The 18,438-nt window shown below is 35.2% G+C and overlaps 1 protein-coding gene across 28 annotated transcripts in view; it reads right to left on the bottom strand.

Annotated features, from left to right (window-relative positions):
- DLG1 (discs large MAGUK scaffold protein 1) overlaps positions 1-18,438 on the bottom strand; it is a 236,920-nt gene that overhangs the window by 78,613 nt on the left and 139,869 nt on the right. For all 28 annotated transcript variants that reach the window (XM_077883967.1, XM_077883970.1, XM_077883977.1 and 25 more), the window contains 3 exons: positions 17,632-17,801; positions 16,127-16,263; positions 11,045-11,189 (listed from right to left, as the gene is read on the bottom strand). In XM_077883967.1, the coding sequence (XP_077740093.1) occupies positions 11,045-11,189; positions 16,127-16,263; positions 17,632-17,801 (452 nt within the window). The remainder of the gene's footprint in view (positions 1-11,044; positions 11,190-16,126; positions 16,264-17,631; positions 17,802-18,438) is intronic.

Here is an 18,438-nt window from a genome sequence, read left to right as displayed (position 1 = left end):
AGAAAAGACTATAATAAAAAATCTAAAGTACAGTAACCTAATTTTTCTAAGAAGTCATTTTGTAGATTAAGTTAAAAAAATCATATTACTTAAAATTTGATTGTGAATAACGAAAACCAAATGCTTAAAAACAGGCTCAAAAAGACTACACTTGACAAAATTTTACAATAAGTTAAGGGACATCTGGCTTCCAGTTTGGCAAGTAAATTTTTAAGTCATCACTCTCTGTCCTAACAACTAAAAAGCTAATAAACAAACTAAAAAATCAACAACTCTTCTTAGATCCTTAAGGGGGATCACAGGGCAAACCACTGCCCCCCAAATTGGAGAAAATGATAGGCTAATACAGAGAATTATAACTTACCAGGGCAGAAACCTCCGGGAACTAGTAGGTGCTAGGGTAGAGAAACCTGAATTGTAACTGGCAAACTGCTGAAGGTTCAATGTGGGCAACTCTGAGCGTGAAAACACTCCTCAGGGACCCCGTTATTGGGGGAGCCCACACATTTGTGAGTTTTACCTCCTGGAACTCTACCAGGACTTCACAGTGAATAGTGGAGAAAAATCTTCTTTTGCTTCTGGCAGGAGGAAGGGAGAACTAACAATTTGAAATACACAAGAGCATTCTGTTTTTCTTAACAGAATCTGCCCTCAGGAGAAACTATCAGAACCTAATCTGCTAGGGTTTTATCAGGGACTAGTGACCTGGGGTAAGGGAAATAATCAACTCCAGTCCGCTCTAGTCATCCTATCCCATTGAAGGAAGAAAGTAAGAATACTGAAAAGCACTACATTCCAGAGGTGCAAACTCTTAAAAGACTTGAGACCTGATCACAGGACTAGGAACACTTTCCCTCCCCAACACCTTATCGTCACATTGCTAACAGTCTATTTATAGCAGTTCATTTTACTCAGTACAACATCACATCTGGCCATCAGGAAAAAATTACAAGACATAAAAAAAGGCAAAAACACAGTTGGAAGAGATAGAGCAAGCATGACAACAGATTCAGATATACCAGCAACCTTGGACTATCAGACCAGGAATTTAAAACAATGATTAGGGGTACAGTTAAATGTTCAATTCTTGGTTTTGGCTCAGGCTGTGAGCTCAGGTCACGAGATTGAGCCCCACGTTCTCATGCTCAGTGTAGAGTCTGCTTAAGACTCCCTATGCCCCTCCCCTCTGCTCAAACTCTTTCTAGAATAAATAAATCTTAAAAAATATAACAATTAACATGCTAATGGCTGTAGTGGATAAAGCAGATAGTATGCAAAAACAAGAGCAATGTAAGCAGAGATGGGAATTCTAAGAAAGAAACAAAGAAATACTAGTGATCAAAAACAATGGTAACAGCAAATAAAAAATGCCTTTGATGGACTTATTAGTAGTCTGGCAATGGCTGAGAGAAGAATCTCTGAACTTGAGGATATCTCAATTAGCAACCACTAATGCTGAAAAGCAACGAGAAAAAAATGAAACAAAAGGAACCCAAAACAAAATATCCAAGAACTTTGAGACAGCTACAAAAAGTGTAACATATATAAAATAGGGATACCAAATATAAAAGAAGAGAAAAAATGGAAGAAATATTTCCAATATTTGGAAACAATAATCACTAAGAATTCCCCTAAATTAATGTCACACATCAAACCATAGACCTAGGAAAATCAGGAAACACCAATTAGGTTAAATGCCAAGAAAATTACACATAGAAATATCTTTTTCAAACTGGAGGAAAAAAGGCAGGGTTGAGGGTGGGGAGAAAAATCCTAAAATAAGTCACAGGGGAAAAACCCACTATACTGATAGAGGTACAAAGATAAGAGTTACATCTAACTTTTCAGAAACTAATAGTAGTAACACTGTATTCAACTATACTAGCTTATGTATATATGTGTGTGTATATATAAGTGAAATGAATGTCAGCAACGGTACAGTACGAGGGATGGGAGAGAGTAATAAGCATTATTTTAAGGTACCTATGAAGCTGTATATTGTTAGTGGACTTAAATAGGTTGATATGTATGTAGCAAACTCTAGGGCAACCAGTGGAAAAAAGTAAAATGAGACTATAACTGTTAAGGAAGGAGAGAAAATGGGATAAAATGTTTGAATAAAACTGTAAAAAGGAAAAAGAGTGATGACAAATACAGAAACAAGAGCAACAAACAGAAAACAGTAACAAGATAGATCTTAATCCAACTGTATTAATAATCACTATGAACATCAATGGTCTAAAAATGCACCAATTAGAAGACAGATGATCAAAGTCAATTAAAAAACAAGATCCAATTACATATTCTCTATAAGAAACCCACTCTATAAAGGCACATATAGATGAAAAATAAAGGGATGGAGAAAGATACTACCATTCTAACACTACCAAAAAGGAAGTGGGAGTAACTACATTAATTTCAGACAGAGAAGACTCAAAAGTAGTTATGAAGGATAAAGAAAGGCATTACATAATGATAAAAGGGTCAATTCTCCAAGAAGACATAACAATCTTTAACATGTAAGTACTTAACAATAGTGTCAAGTTATGCGAGGCCAAAATGACAGAATTGCAAAGAGAAACAGATGGATCCACACTCTTACCTTATAAATGGACAGATTTATGAGGCAGAAAATCAGTAAGGACATAGTTGAACTCAACAATATCATTAATCAACAGGATATAATGGATATCTATAGACTATTCTATCCAATAACACAATGTACATTCTTCTTAAGCTCACATGGAACAATCACCAGAACAGATCACATCCTGGCCCATAAAACACATCTTAACAAATTAAAAAAAAAATACATCATACAATGTCTGCTCTCAGATCACAATGGAATAAAAAGAAATCAGTAACAAAATGATAGCTGAAAAATCTCAAAAATGCAGTTATTAAATAGTATACTCCTAAATAATCCATGGATCAAAAAAGAAATCTCCAGAGAAATTAAAAAATATTTTGAACTAAGAGAAAATGAAAACACAATGGATCAAAATTGTGGGATACAGTGAAAGCAGTGGTAAGAGGGAAATTTATAGTATGGAATATATTCCATTCTATAAAAAGGAATTATCTTAGCTTCTACCTTATGAAACTAAAAAAGAAGAGCAAGAAAATAAACAGAAGGAAAGAAATAAAAAATTAAAGAAGAAATCAATGAAATTAAAAAATAGGAAATCAATAGAGAAAATCAGTAATACCAAAAGCTGGTTCTTTGAAAAAAAAAAAAAATCAATAAAATTGGTATGCCTCTAGCCAAGCTAATTAAGAAAAAGACAAAACATTAATATCAGAAATGAAAGAGGGGACATCACAACAGAACCCATGGACATTAAAAGGATAACAAAGAAATACTATGAATAGCTCTATGCCTACAAATTTGATAACCTAGATAAAATGGACCAATTCCTTGAAAGATACAATCTGTCAAAACCCACACACAGAAAACAGACAATGTGAATAACCTATATCTATTAAAGAAACTGAATCAATAATTGGTAGCCTTCCAGAACAGAATGCACCAGGCTCAGCTAGGTTCACTGGTGAGTTCTACCAAATATTTAGGGAAGAAATTATACCAATTCCCTATAATCTCTTCCAGCAGACAGAAGCCAAGGGAATGCTTCTTAACTCATTCTAGGAGGTCAGCATTACCCCAACAGAACCAGACAAAGAAATTACAAAGAAAAAAAACCCTATAGAACAGTATCTCTCATGAGCATATATGGAAAAATCAACAGACAATTAGCAAATCAAATCCAACAATGTATAAACAGGACTGTACACCACAACCATATGGGATTTATCCCAGGTATGCAAAGCTGGTTCAACTTTTGAAAATCAATTAATATGATCTATCACAACAGGCTAAAGAAAAAAGTCACATGATTATATTAACAGATGCAGGGATGCAGAAAAAGCACTTGATACAATCCAGTATCAATTTATGATACAAACTCTCAGTAGACTCTGAACAGAATGGAGTATCATCAACTTGTTAGAGTATCTACAAACTTAATAGTGAGAAACTTGAAGCTTTACCACTAAGAACAGGAACAAGTGAAGAATGTCCTAGCTAATGTAGTAAGACAATAAAAGGAAATAAAAGATATATAGATTGAGAAAGAAGTAATAGAACTCTTTGTCTGTAGATGTCATCATCATTTATGTAGAAAATCTGAAAAGAATCGACAAAAAAAAACTGAACTAGTAAGCAATCATTTTTGCAGGATACAAAATCAATACATAAAATTCAATTGCCAAAAAAAAAAGGAAAAAAGAAGAAAAAATAAACTGCTTATTTATTTATAAAAAAAGATTTTATTCATTTATTCATGAGAGAGAGAGAGAGAGAGAGAGAGAGGCAGAGACACAGGCAGAGGGAAAAGCAGGCTTCGCACAGGGAGCCTGAAGTGGGACTTGATCCTGGGTCTCCAGGATCACACTGTAGGCTGAAGGTGACGCTAAACCACTGAGTCACCCAGGCTGCCCTAAACTGCTTTTTATATAACAGCAATGAACAAGTGCAATTTGAAATTAAAAGCCTAATACCATTTATATCAGCACCCCCCAAACAATATACTTAGGTATAAATCTAACAAAATGTATAAAAGATCTATGTGAGGAAAATTACAAAATTCTGATGAAAGATAGCAAAAAAGTTAATAAATGGAGAGATATTCCATGTTCATGGGTGGGAAGATCCAATATTGTCGAAATATTAGTTCTTTTCAACTTGATCTACAGATCTGATACAATCCCAATCAAAATTCCAGCAAATTATTTTATGGATATTGTCCAAGTGATCCTAAAGTTTGTACAGAGAGGCTATAGATCCACAACAGATAGCACAATATTGAAGAACAAAGTTGGAGGACTGACTCTGAGTTCAAGACTTCCTATAAAGCTAGAGTAATCAAGACAATGTGGTATTGGAAAAAGAATAGAAAAATAGATAAATGTAACAAAACAGAGAGTCAGGAAGCATACCTGTATAAACATAGCCAACTGATCTTTGACAGAGGAGCAAAGGCAATATAATGGAGCAAAGACAGCCTTTTCAACAAATGATGTTGAAACAACTGGATGTCCACATGCAAAAAAAAGAATCTAGACATAAACCTATAAGGTAACATAGAAAATCTAGATGACTCTGGGTGTAGCAATGACTGTTTGTTTTTTATTATTTTATTTTATTTTATTTTATTTTATTTTATTTTATTTTATTTTATTTTATTTTATTTTTTTAAAGATTTTATTTATTCATGAGAGAGACAGAGAGAGGCAGAGGGAGAAGCAGGCTCCATGCAGGGAGCCTGACGTGGGACTCGATCCCGGGTCTCCAGGATCATGCCCTGGGCTGATGGCGGCACTAAACTGCTGAGCCACCCAGGCTGCCCGCAATGACTGTTTAGATACAACACCGAAGGCAGGATCCATTAAAAAAATAATAAAAAACCTAGATTTCATTAAAATGTTCCTGCTCTGAAAAAGACACTGTCTAAAAAATTAAAAGACCAGCCATAGATTGGGAGAAAAATATTTGCAAAAGACATACTTGATAAAGAACTGTTGGCCAAAATATACAAAGAGCTCTTAAACTCAACAGTAAGAGAACAAACAACTCAATTTTAAAATGTGCCAAAGACCCTTAAGAGACACCTTACCAAAGATGGCGAGTAAGTACATGAAAAGATGCTCCCACCATATGTCACCAGGAAAATGTTATCAAAACTAAACATATTCTTACCATATGATCCAGCAATCATGCTCCTCAGTATTCACCAAAAGGAGATGAAAACTTATGTCCACACATAAACCTGCTCACAGATATTTAAAGTGCTTTACTCATAGTTTCCAAAACTTAGAGGAAACCAAGATGTTCTTCCATTGGTGAGTGGATAAATAAATGGCAGTCACTCCAAAGAGGTACTCAGCACTAAAATGAAAGGCACTATCAAGCCAAGAAAAGGTACGGGAAACCTTAGATGCATACTGCTGGGTATGCATACTATATACGCATACTATGTATGTAAGTCAACCACAAAAGGCTATATATATTGTATAACATAAGCTATACACCATTCTGGAAAAGTCCAAACTATGGTGACAGTAAAAAGATCAGTGGTTGCTACAAGTTAGAGGAGAGAAAGGAACAGGTACAGTATAGGATTTTTAAGTCTGTGAAACTACTCTGTATGATTCCATGATGGTGAATACAGATCATTATATATTTGTCCAAACCCACATAATGTACAATTAAAAGTAAAACCTGAGCTGTAAGATATAGCAATGTAGGTTCATCAGCTGTAACAAATGTATCACTCTTTTGGGGGATGGTGATAATAGGGGAGGCTATGCATGGATATGGGCAGGTGGTATATGGGAAATTTCCATACCTTCTGTTTAATTTTTCTGTGAATCTAAAATTGCTCTAAAATATAAACTCTATTAAAAAAAAGTCTATGAAAAAAAAAAAAGTCTATGCCCTGACACCAGCTCTGATCTTTCAACTCAATTTTATAATTATGCTTCTTAAAAAAAAATTTATCTTAGAGAATATGTGTGCACATGTCATGCATGAGTGGGAGTGGGGGGAAGAGAGAGAGGGAGAGAATCTCAAGCAGACTCCTCACTGGGCACAAAACCCAATGTGGAGCTTGATCCCACAGCCTGAGCTGAAATCAGGAGATGGATGCTTAACCAACTGACCTACCCAGACACCCCTAGAATTATTCTTTTTAATGCACCCAAAAAGACTGGAAACTTGGTACAAAGCAGAAATAAAAAATAAGCAAAAATTATCTACTAGTTCCTTTTAGTAATAATAAATGTCATACATAGCTTGTAATTCTAGTGAGAGATAAGAATAAAAAATTATAGAGATGCCTAAGTGGCTCAGTCAGTTAAGTGCCTGACTCTTGATTTTGGCTCAGGTCACGAACTCAGGATCATGAGATCAAGCCCATATTAGGCTCCATGCTGAGAATAGAGTCTGCTGGACATTCTTTTTTCCTCTGCCTCTCCCCCATTTGCACTTGCCTGCTCTCTCTCTCACTAAAAAAAGAAAAAAAATAGAAAAAAAAAATCACAAATTTTTTTTTTTTTGTAAAAAAAACTACAAAGCTATTCCTTTTTAGGTAAGCAACACATTTCAGTTGTAGCTTTAAGAACACAACACATCTGAATTATTTGCATCTTTATCAAAGCACACTGAAAGCAATATTTAACTTATGAGGCTTTATGATTGTCTCTTCTTTCATTGTATACTGTTTTCTTTTTTTTTGTATACTGTTTTCTATGCACAAAGCATTATAATACACATCAGGAGTACAAAAAATGTAAGCATAATTAGTTTGAATTATTATAATGGCTTGAGAGGTAAAAGAAGTGAAGTGACCTATGTGAAAGACAACCATTAATAACCACAACCATGGCATACTGGAAAAAAATGTATGCTCTATCAGCATGTGAATCTCTCTCTCTCTAATCATACAAAAAGGAAAACATTACAATGTCTATTGACAGTATAGGGTTTGGGACTTTCGTGTATCTTTCATTTTGGAGGTTTGCAGTGTCCGATGGTAACTGTTTCCTATCTAGTTCATATTTAAAGATGTTCTTCTACATTCAAGCCAAATGGCTTTCTACCGTGGCTCTTGACTTTCAAAGTCAAAAAGTCTTTCCTGGGTGATAATGCAAGAATAACTGTGATTTTTCAAGGGAACTAGCCATGTTGCCCTAAAACAACAGACACTCATGTGAACTTCTACAATTACTGGCATTTAAAGTCTAGAGTTTCTGATTGTTGACTCAAATTTCTTTGCCACATTATCAGTTGTTTGGAACAATGACAACAAAATACAACTGGACAAGAAGTTCAGTCAACTGCCCAAACCAGAAGAGATACTTTTCCCCCTGCCATATCCAGACTGTGCCTTTATTCAATGAATCTTTTCTGGAAGAGTCATTCTCACACGTAAGGCATAAGGTCTCAATATAGCAGTGACTGAAAACTGATGTTCTTATCAAAGAAATGACAGCCCCAGAGAAGGATCAGATAAAACAATGTTATTTCCTATACCCCAAATCCTAAGTAAAAAGACTCCCCAGAGAACTACAAAACATGGGAGCCTAATTTTTTGTTCTTAGGTATCAAGGTTAATAATGATCTAAGCTCTCCAAGGTTTGGAGAAACAAGTGGAAGTAATTGAAGTAAAAGTGGAAAGAATGACCGAATCAGAAGTTTAACAAGGCCTTCCAGCTGAAAAGAATGTAAATTAAAAGTGAGAAGAGGGGATCCCTGAGTGGCTCAGCAGTTTGGCTCCTGCCTTTGGCTCAGGGCGTGATCCTGGAGACCCGGGATCGAGGTCTGCATTGGGCTCCCTGCATGGAGCCTGCTTCTCCCTCTGCCTGTGTCTCTGCCCGCCCTCCTGCCCCTGTGTCTCTCATGAATGAATAAATAAATCTTTTTTTTTTTAAATGCCTCTTTGCCTTTCTTTTTTATTTTTATTTTTATTTATTTTTGATAGTCACACACACAGAGAGAGGCAGAGACACAAGCAGAGGGATAGGCAGGCTCCATGCACCAGGAGCCCGACGTGGGACTCGATCCCGGGTCTCCAGGATCTGCCCTGGGCCAAAGGCAGGCGCCAAACCGCTGCGTCACCCAGGGATCCCCCCTTTTTTTTTAAGTGAGAAGACATGAAATGCATCACAATTCTAATGTCAGCTATTAGATCTAATGGACTTACTTCCCTCTTCAATAAGAAACTTTTATTCCTGGGTACCCTATTTTGGTTCTTATCTCTATTTCAGTTACAACCACAAAAGTATGGCCCCATCTGAAATTTATGGTCATAACTTAACAATTTTGTTTTTCTCTCCAGTCATGTTCTGCTTTTTAGGGAGCAGGAATGGAGAAAGACAGCAGGTTGAAACTCAACTGGGATTCTACCAAGGAGGAAGTAGTAGGAGGGGGAGCAAAGGAATAGAAGATATGTGCAAGGATGAGAGTATTATGACAAATCACAGCTAAAAAACAGACAAATGAAAAAAAAAAAAACAACAGACAAATGGAGACACAGGGGGGCAATCAAGTTGTAGTGTCAAAGGATCGAAGGTCAAAATGAGGATGAATTGTTACAACAGGGATAAATGAAGTGAGGTGTGCAGTCAAAGAATTGAGGTGGTGAAGATACTGATAAGATCTAAAGATTTATTTTATCTATTAGGAGAGAGAGAACACGGAGCCCGACACAGGCTGGATCTCATGACCCCAAGAATGTGGCCTGAGCTGAAAGCAAGAGTTGGACACTTAACCAACTGAGCCACCCAGGCACCCCAAATGACAAATGCTCTTTTATGGCTGCCCGAATGGCTCAGCGATTTAGCGCCTGCCTTCGGCCTTGGGGCGTGATCCTGGAGAGCCAGGATCGAGTCCCCCGTCGGGCTCCCTGCATGGAGCCTGCTTCTCCCTCAGCCTGTGTCTCTGCCTCTCTTTCTGTGTGTGTCTCTCATGAATAAATAAATAAAATCTTTAAAAAAATGCTCTTTTAAAAATACGCAGATAAATTATTTATGAACAGTATATATAGTATGAACATGGGCTGGAAGTATATAACAAAATTTATAATCACAGTCACCTAAGAAGAGGGGAAATGGAAATAGAATCTTATAAAAGAAGTCAACTAGCAAGGGTAAACTTCAACTTTTTCACAATGTTTTATTAGTTCAATAGATGAGAAAAAGATTATTATCTATACCTATAGGGAAAACAACCAATCATTATTTAATTATTACTCTTTAGGACAAGCTCTTCCATTTTTTATATGTCATGTTAGTATATATAAAAGGGGATAATTCAATTAAAAATAATTTTTTTTTCATTTCAACATATTTGTAAGAAGCAGCCTGATTATTTGTATATTTGGTTAGAATTACGACACTAATTCTCAGTTCACAGAACTGTTACAAGTAAGGCAGCATGATAAATAAGACTGATACTTACACTGGTGTGTAAAATAGCTTATCAGTGATTCAGCATGTCTAATTACAAATAAAAATACATAAAGCCCACATATAAAGTTGGTGTGTAAGACCAACTGTATGTGAGAATTCTAATCAAGTTGCTAAGTTCTGTTCTGACACAAATGAAGTATTAAAAAAAATAAAAAAGACATCATCCCTCTCCATTAAAGAGACTGAATACTATTTTAGAAAGTTCAGTTACACTTGAGTAATTAATAAATCAATGGGCAGATAATGAAGATGTATCACTGGAAGACAGTATATTCATTTCAAAATACAACTGATATTTAACTTGTAATGATCAGTGACAGTAATGAACTTTGACAGCTTTAAAATTGAGAACCTTGCCATATATAAAACCACAAATCTCTCTAAATTTCTATGATTTAAATGAGGAAAACTTGGAAAAGCACACTACAGAGAGTATATTTAATATCTCTGGGACACATGGGTGCAAGTGCTTCTAATATCAACTTAATGCACCAAGGAAATAAAATTTTCAATAAATACATGCATATTATTTAAATCTTATGCTAAGTTGTACATCAAAATAACACTGAATCACATAAGAAACTTAAAATTACGTTAGTACCTTTCATGTAACAGTTCATTTCTAGGCAACACAATTGTACGGTATACAAATATAGTTAAGTAATACATTAGGAACTTATACAGAAGTAGTATCTGTGCTCACATAACAGAGCACAGAAAAGCCCAAGTTTTAGAAATATTTAATATCAGAAGCGTCAAAATTGCCCTGGTTATTAAAAGAATTACTTGTTAGAGTAAATTTCTGTTCTACACTCCAGAACTATTAGAACAAAGCAGGATGTGCATTACTAGCAAATATCTTTGGTGACTGTTATCTACATAAAACTTTGAAAAAGGACACCCTTCTTACTATAAAGATTCTGATTTAAAATTGATTAGGTTAAAATATTTAATATCGTTCCTTAAAAATATTTAAAAATAGGGAAATAAGATAGATTTAAGCAAACACACTTACAGTTGGTAATATCAGGTGGTGCATAGCCATCATTCATATACATACTTGTGGGTTTTGCCACTTTCAAGTAAACAAAATCAGATGTGTTCTTTAAGGCAGTTACTGCTTCTTCGTGAGTAACTTCTTCCAAACACACACTATTCACCTAAAAGAAAATTCCAAAGACATTTGTTTTAGGACATTTTCACTTGCTTTCTGCTTTTTGGTTATAAATAATTACCAAAACACAGGGAAAAAGCAGGAGTGATTTAAGGAATATAAAGGTATGTGAAAAGAAAATACCCATTTTTACCGTCCATCACATCAGGAAGTTGTTTATGTATGTTAATGGAATAGCCAATCTTAATTCCAGTCCTTATTCCTCCCAATACCCAAGCCTAATGTTCCTTTTACTCTTAGGTATTTATGAGTATCTGTGGGAATATTTTAGATTTTTTCTTAAGAAAATGAGACTATATTAAAGTTCTTATTCTGCTACTGGAATTATAATATAAGGTATCTTAAGTCATCTTTCCATGTTGGGACACACAGAATTAAGAAACTGTTGCCCAAGGGATGCCTGGGGGGCTCAGCAGTTGAGCACTGGCCTTCGGCCCAGGGCGTGATCCCGGAATACCATGATCGAGTCCTGCATTGGGCTCCCTGCATGCAGCCTGCTTCTCCCTCTGCCTGTGTCTCTGCCTCTGTGTCTCTCTCATGAATAAATAACATCTTAAAAAAACCCAAAAACTGTTGCTCAGTACACCATTGTGTGGTTATATCATAATTTATTAAGCCATTCCAAAGTTAACAGATATTTAAACTGTTCTAAATAAAGGACTGTAGTAAATTTATGCTGTCATAGAATGTGAGAATGTCATACCCATCTACTCAGGTTTTTGCCAACACTGAACAGTATCAATTTATAAAAAAGCATTTTTCAATTTGTAGATTATTACGTTTTCACTTTCACTGTTAAATACTCAAGTTGAGACTTCTTTCAGTTATTTGTTAATCATTCATCTATCTCCTGTTATAGAAACATAACTGATATATATCCTGCAGTCTTGCCAAACTTACTAGTTTATCAGTAGGTTCCTTAGGATTTTCTATATATAAGTAAAACTTATTTGCAGATGTAATCTTTCCCCAATCTGAATGTCTTTTTCTTTTTTATTCCTGACTAGACTCTTCAGTACAGTCAGAATAAAAGTGGTAGTTGTGGCTTTCTAGACATTTGTCCAGTTTCATCTAAGTTATCTAATATGCTGGCATATACCTATTCATAAATACCAGTATTTCTTGATGTCTCCTCTTTTTCTTGATCAGTGTGGCTAAGGTTTGTCAATTTTGTTCACCTTACCAAAGAACCAGGTTTTGGTTTATCTTCTCTCTGGTTTTCCTATTCCTTATTTTATTAACTTCTACTCTAATCTTTTATTATTTCTTCCCTTCTGCTAGCTTTAGGTTAACTTTGTTCTTTTTTTTTGGTAATTTTTTTTTTTGCAAAGAAATAAAACACTAAAAACATTTCTAATGTTTTAAATTTCGAATGTACTCAACAAATACTCATTTTAGTATATTTTTCATTTCCCTAATTTGTACCTGTATAATTGACAAGAAAGATTTTAATGTTCTGACAAAAATTTTTAAAGGTCACAGAACAATCATTAATTTTTGCCACAGATTATAATACTGCTTCACAAAGTTTTAGCCATATGGTCATTTTTATGGTCCCACACTACCATGTAAGTGAAGGACGCTTGGATTTTGAAATATACAGCTGTGATATACTGTTCCTTTGGTGGTCTGCAGGGAGCCCTGCATCTTGGTGTTCACGACCCTATAAAATCCAATCCTACAGTGAACCTTGCTTGGTCATGTAACTAGCTTTAGCCAATGAGACATTAATAATTGTGATGCAAAGAGAGGATTGATAAATGCCACACACTGGAGCCTGCCTTTTTGGTATGCCCCTCTTGTAACCTGGTCACCATCCTTGAGAAGCTTAACTTAGCCACGTGGAGAGGCCACTGGCTAACAGCTCCAATTGAGAGCCAACACCAACTTGTCTGCCATATATAAGTGAACTTGGAAGTGGATTCCTGGATCTCTAGTTGAGCTACCAGGTGACATTATGCAGAACAGAGGCTGTCCTGGCTGAACCCTACCCAAATTACAGAAGTGTCAGCAAATAATTATTGTTGTTGTTTTAGCCACTAATTTCTGTATTTTCTTAAGTAGCATTAGATAACAGATAAAGAGCTGACAAGATTTGTCAAGGGATTCAATATGGAGCATAAAAGGACAATGAGCCTGAAGTTTTAGACCTGGGTAAATAGATGTGAAGACTGTGCAACGAACAGGATTTGAGGATGGTGGGTGAGGCTTAGGATGAAACTCAGAAATTTATTTTTATTTTATTTTTTAAAGTTTTTATTCATTTATTTATTCATGCAAGAGAGGCAGAGACACAGGCAGAGGAAGAAGCAAGCTCCCAGTGGGGAGCCTGATACAGGACTTGATGCCAACACCCTGGGATCACGGCCTGAGACAAAGGCAGATGCTCAACCCAGGCACCCCAAAAGTTCCTTTTTAGATATAATAAATTTGACATGATTCTTGAGATTTATGAAAGGAGACTAGGTGAAATCTCTTAGGGCTTTTCAACTGTTCTGCTAAGAACCATGGTTAAAAATTTTTATAGTTTAGCCAAGCACAAAATGTATTGTGTATGTATGTAAAAACAAAAGTTCAGAAAATAATACTTACGCCTATCATTCGCAATGATACTGTAAGTTATCTGACCACCTATCAAAAAGAAAAAACGTACAAGGACCAAGTCCTTTCTCACTTCAATGTTTAGAGGTTAGAGAGAAGATGTACCAAAAGGGAGGATGAGAAGGAATGACTAGTGACATAAGAGGAATATCAAGAAAGAGGGTAACTGTTATAGAAAATGGAAGTGGTCTGAAGAAGATGGAAGTTGTGCTGAATGCCTGATGGCAATTAAGCTGAGAATTAAGAATTCAGTAATTTCAGTGGAATTATGACAACCAAAGCCTAACTAAATGTCAATCAGGACACATTGCTGGCTTTCCAACCACTAAAATGGATTCTGGAAAAACCATAAAAGAAAACATAGTATCTAAGAAATTAAAAAGTACAAATGAAAAACTCAGTGAAAAAAGGCAGCTATTTTCAATGGGTGTGTGTGTTAGGATTAGGGGCTAGAGTTAGGGTTAAAAGAAAAGCAGTCCAAAGTCAGCTCTTTCCTCTTCCCCATTATCAACCTGAAAACAATCTCCTTGCTTCAGCAATAAGCAGTAATGGACTGCATATACAACAAAGGAATCATTTATATATTGCTCACAGGAGTGTACATTTTTATAACTGGTTTGGAAAACAAGATGTTTTTGCTATAATGTTACTAAGAGGATATTCAATGACCACTGCTTTAGGATAAATAGTTAAGTGAAACTCTTGTATGTACATGTTCACCAGACACAAAGCAGCTCTCCCTAGAATTATTCATACTACCAAAAAAAAACAAAAAAAAAAAACAAAAAAGATGGGGATCCCGGGGTGGCTCAGCGGTTTAGCGCCTGCCTTTGGCTCAGGGCGTGATCCTGGAGTCCCGGGATTGAGTCCCGCATCGGGCATCCAGCATGGGGCCTGCTTCTTCTCTGCCTGTGTCTCTGCCTCTCTCTCTATCACAAATAAATAAATAAATAAATCCTTAAAAAAAAAAAAAAAAAAAGCAATAACCCAACTTACTACTGTATCAGATCTAGTTTATGTGCCTTTTCAGATTTTCTTGAGCCTACATGCCTACTAGGCTTTGGCTGTGTGCTTACTGGAGAGTCCTGGCTACCACTTCTCTCACCTTGTCTCCTACCATTACCAGATCTTTTAATCTTTTCTAGGGTAAGGGCTGCACTTGGCATGACTAATGTGTTACACAGAAATGAGAGCTGTAACACGTCAAAAGCCTGTGTTCTGGTCTGTCTAGATCACTGAAGCTCTGGTTCTTTCCATCACTTCTCAGTTCAGAGGAAATGCTATACCATGGAGTATGGGAGCTGGCTTCCCTAGCATTTGCCCAGAGTAGCTGAGTAACAGTGCAGAAATTAGGGACAGTTACCATTCATGGAATAGACTCTATCTAACAAGAGATAGGGAGACAAATATTTTCTTTTCCCTGGATGGCTGGATCTAAAGTTTAATAGTGTCACATCACCTGACTGGAAGGCTGTCCTATATGTCAATTAGTGACATTTTCTTATGAAATTATAGCCAGCTCAGAAACATAATACCTTGTACTGACTTTCCCCTATTCTCTCCCTCACTTTTCATTTTCATTCACTCTAGCTTCTGAGATTACATCTCCCAATGAAACCTTAGCACGGTACCTTTTCTTCAGATGTTTTTCTAGGGAACATAGACTAGGATCATTATTGATGAAGACTGGATAAATAAACTGCAGTATAGATCTGGAGCTATATTATGTAGAGGTGAAATGAATAAATTTTTAGCTCTAGGCAACAATCTGGATAAATCTCAGTAAACCAATTCTGAGTAAAAAATAAAATTTAAAAGACTACATTCAGCACAACAGCCTTTAAGAACATTTTCAGAACAAATTAATATTAAACAAGATATTTAGGCATAGGTATGTGATTAAACAATTTTTAAAAGCAAATGAATAAAAAACAAGTTGTTGATATTCTAGTTTTGATTTTAGCAGTCTTCATTATACTATAATTAAGTAACAAGAAAAAGAAAGTCACACACAAAGGGTGATACTGTGTTTAAACAATTCTGTGCATCCAACTCCCTAGCCCTTCAACAAAAAAGAGTAGGAAAAGGAAGGAAAAAAAAAAAAAGAAAGAAAGAAAAGAGAGAGAAGCTAGTAGAGGGGGAACAAAGGGGCAAATAATACCAAGAACCATTTTTCAGGTTTTGATTAAAAATTAGTGTTCATTCATTTAAATATTGTTTAAACATTTTTGGCAAGAAAAATTTCAGTTTTTCCAAAAAAAAAAAAAAAAAAAAGAGGAGACATGAAAATGATTTTTAAAATAACAGCTTTCTTATACTCACTGCTAAAAGTTTATCTCCAATCTGAAGTTTACCATCTTTATGTGCTGCACCTCCTTCAATTATCTTGGTTACATAGATGCTATTATCCCCAGGAATATGTTGATTTCCAACACCTCCAGCAATGCTGAACCCAAGACCTGTTTGGAAAATACTAGTTTTGAAATTTCATCATTTAAAGTATTTTTAAGTCCAGAAATGGTTGAAAACTAGAAGGTGACAGTCTTATCACACTCATGTTTTTTGTTTTTTTTTTTAAAATACAGACGAATCTATTTGTCTACTTTTTTTTTTTTTAAAGTAGCCTCCACCCCCAGCATGGGGCCCAGAGGGGGGACTTGAACTTAAAACCCTGAGATCCAGACCTGAGCTGAGATCAAGGGTTGGATGCTCAAGTGACTGAGTCACCCAAGCACACCTATTTGCCTATTTTTTAAGTCTTACGTGTTTACTTTGTAGTCATTGAACAATTTTTTATATAGATGTTCCTATAGTTAGAAATAAGTTCTGTCCTCTCTGCCCAGGTTACTTCTTAAGGTCTGTTTGTAAATGCGTTTGTTAGTTCAAAGAGGCATTACAAAATTATGTTTCAATTTTGTTCCCATCATGATTGTGTTTCTAACACTTTTAATACCTTCATAAGAGTAAAACAATTGAGAAAAATAATAAAATTTTTTGGTAGTAGGCAGAACTAATAGGCTTCACAATGTGGATAATTTTGTTCCTTTTCCAATATTCTATGAATTACTTTTATTTTTTTAAAGATTCACTTATTTATTTTAGAAAGAGAGAAAGTACACATGAGTCAGAGGGATGGGGGGTGGGAGAGGAAAGGGAGAGTATGAGAGGGTCTTAAGCAGCCTCTGTGTGGAGCCTAGAACTTTTTTTGAGCCTAGAGCTTTAAGCCTAGAGTTTGACATGCATGATCACATGACCCTGAAGTCAGGGCCTGAGCTGAAACTAAGAGTTGGAGACTTAACAGACTACCACTCAAGCGCCCCTCTGAATTTTTTAAAGAATTTCTGTAATTCATAAATTCCATAGCTTCAATACTAGACAAATTTGTAGCTTTCTATTCTTTTTTTCATTTGTTGGAATACTACTTCTTCCATAAAGTTACAAATTAGAATAAGTAATTATCCTCAATTCCATCAATGTTTTCAAAACTCAGAAATCAAGTATTAACTGTCCCCATTACAGATGAGGCTAATGACATACTCATAATTACTTCTTTCTTTTAACTTAGCCCGTGTATCTGCATTTAATACATTTTGTAGATTGATGATTACAAGTTAATAGCAACAGTATACATAAGTTCCAAGTGCTAAATAGAATTCTACCTAAGACAAAAATCAGCAGAAATTAAAGAGAAATTCTAAAAATCCACACAAGTTCTGTAGATTACTAGTACTGTTAATCTTAGAATGTGTGTCACTAGTAACTTGATAGTTACATTTATCTCAGTAATTTCTTACTTGATAATCTGTCTTGGTTTCACTATTCCATACCTTTAGGGCCTTTAATAAGCTTTATTTCCATTATTTTTTCTGATACTGGTTTCCGTCTTTTTACATACAAGCGTACGATAGACCCTGCTTCTTTCAATGCTTCAACTGCTTTGCTATGTGTCACATCACGAACATCTACTTCATTTACTCGCAATATACAGTCATTGACCCTGAGAAGAAACCCAAAATATTAAAAATAAAAATTAAATATTAAAATATAAAACTTACACATTGACAATTTTTTGTCATTTTCATTTTTAAAGTAGAGAATTATTTACTATAGAAAATATATACAAAAAAAATATATACAAAGAAACTTCAGGTTAAATTCCACCATATCAAATAGTCATATAAATAATAAATACAAATATTTCCTGAGGGCCAACCAAATAAACAGTGCAAATAACAGATTACCACACAATAATATTAAATAATAATGATAGCTGTAATTTGTATGGTTCTTGTATGCTAATTATGTGTAAGCATTAAGATAATTACAAAAATAGCAAATATTTATTTAGCACTAACCACATGCCAAGCACTTCTTTTAGTGTTTTATTATTTTTTTTATTTTTTATTTTTTTAGTGTTTTAACCCTTAACGACAACCTGGAGAAAGTAAGGCACAAAGAGTTTAGAATTTTCCTAAGGTCACCCAGATAATGACTGATAGAGCTGTGACTCACAGAAAAGAAAACTGAGGTTCAGATTGAGCAATAAGTTTAAGGTCACAGACACAGTGGTGGCAAAGTGGAGATAACTCACTGATTTATCCAAAAATAATTTGACTGCTTTTTCAATATGATAC

The sequence above is a fragment of the Canis aureus genome, chromosome 35, assembly GCF_053574225.1.
Source record: "Canis aureus isolate CA01 chromosome 35, VMU_Caureus_v.1.0, whole genome shotgun sequence".
Lineage (NCBI taxonomy): Eukaryota > Metazoa > Chordata > Mammalia > Carnivora > Canidae > Canis > Canis aureus.
The sequence above is the reverse complement of the archived record's forward strand: the minus strand, read 5'-3'. Positions and strand labels throughout refer to the sequence as shown.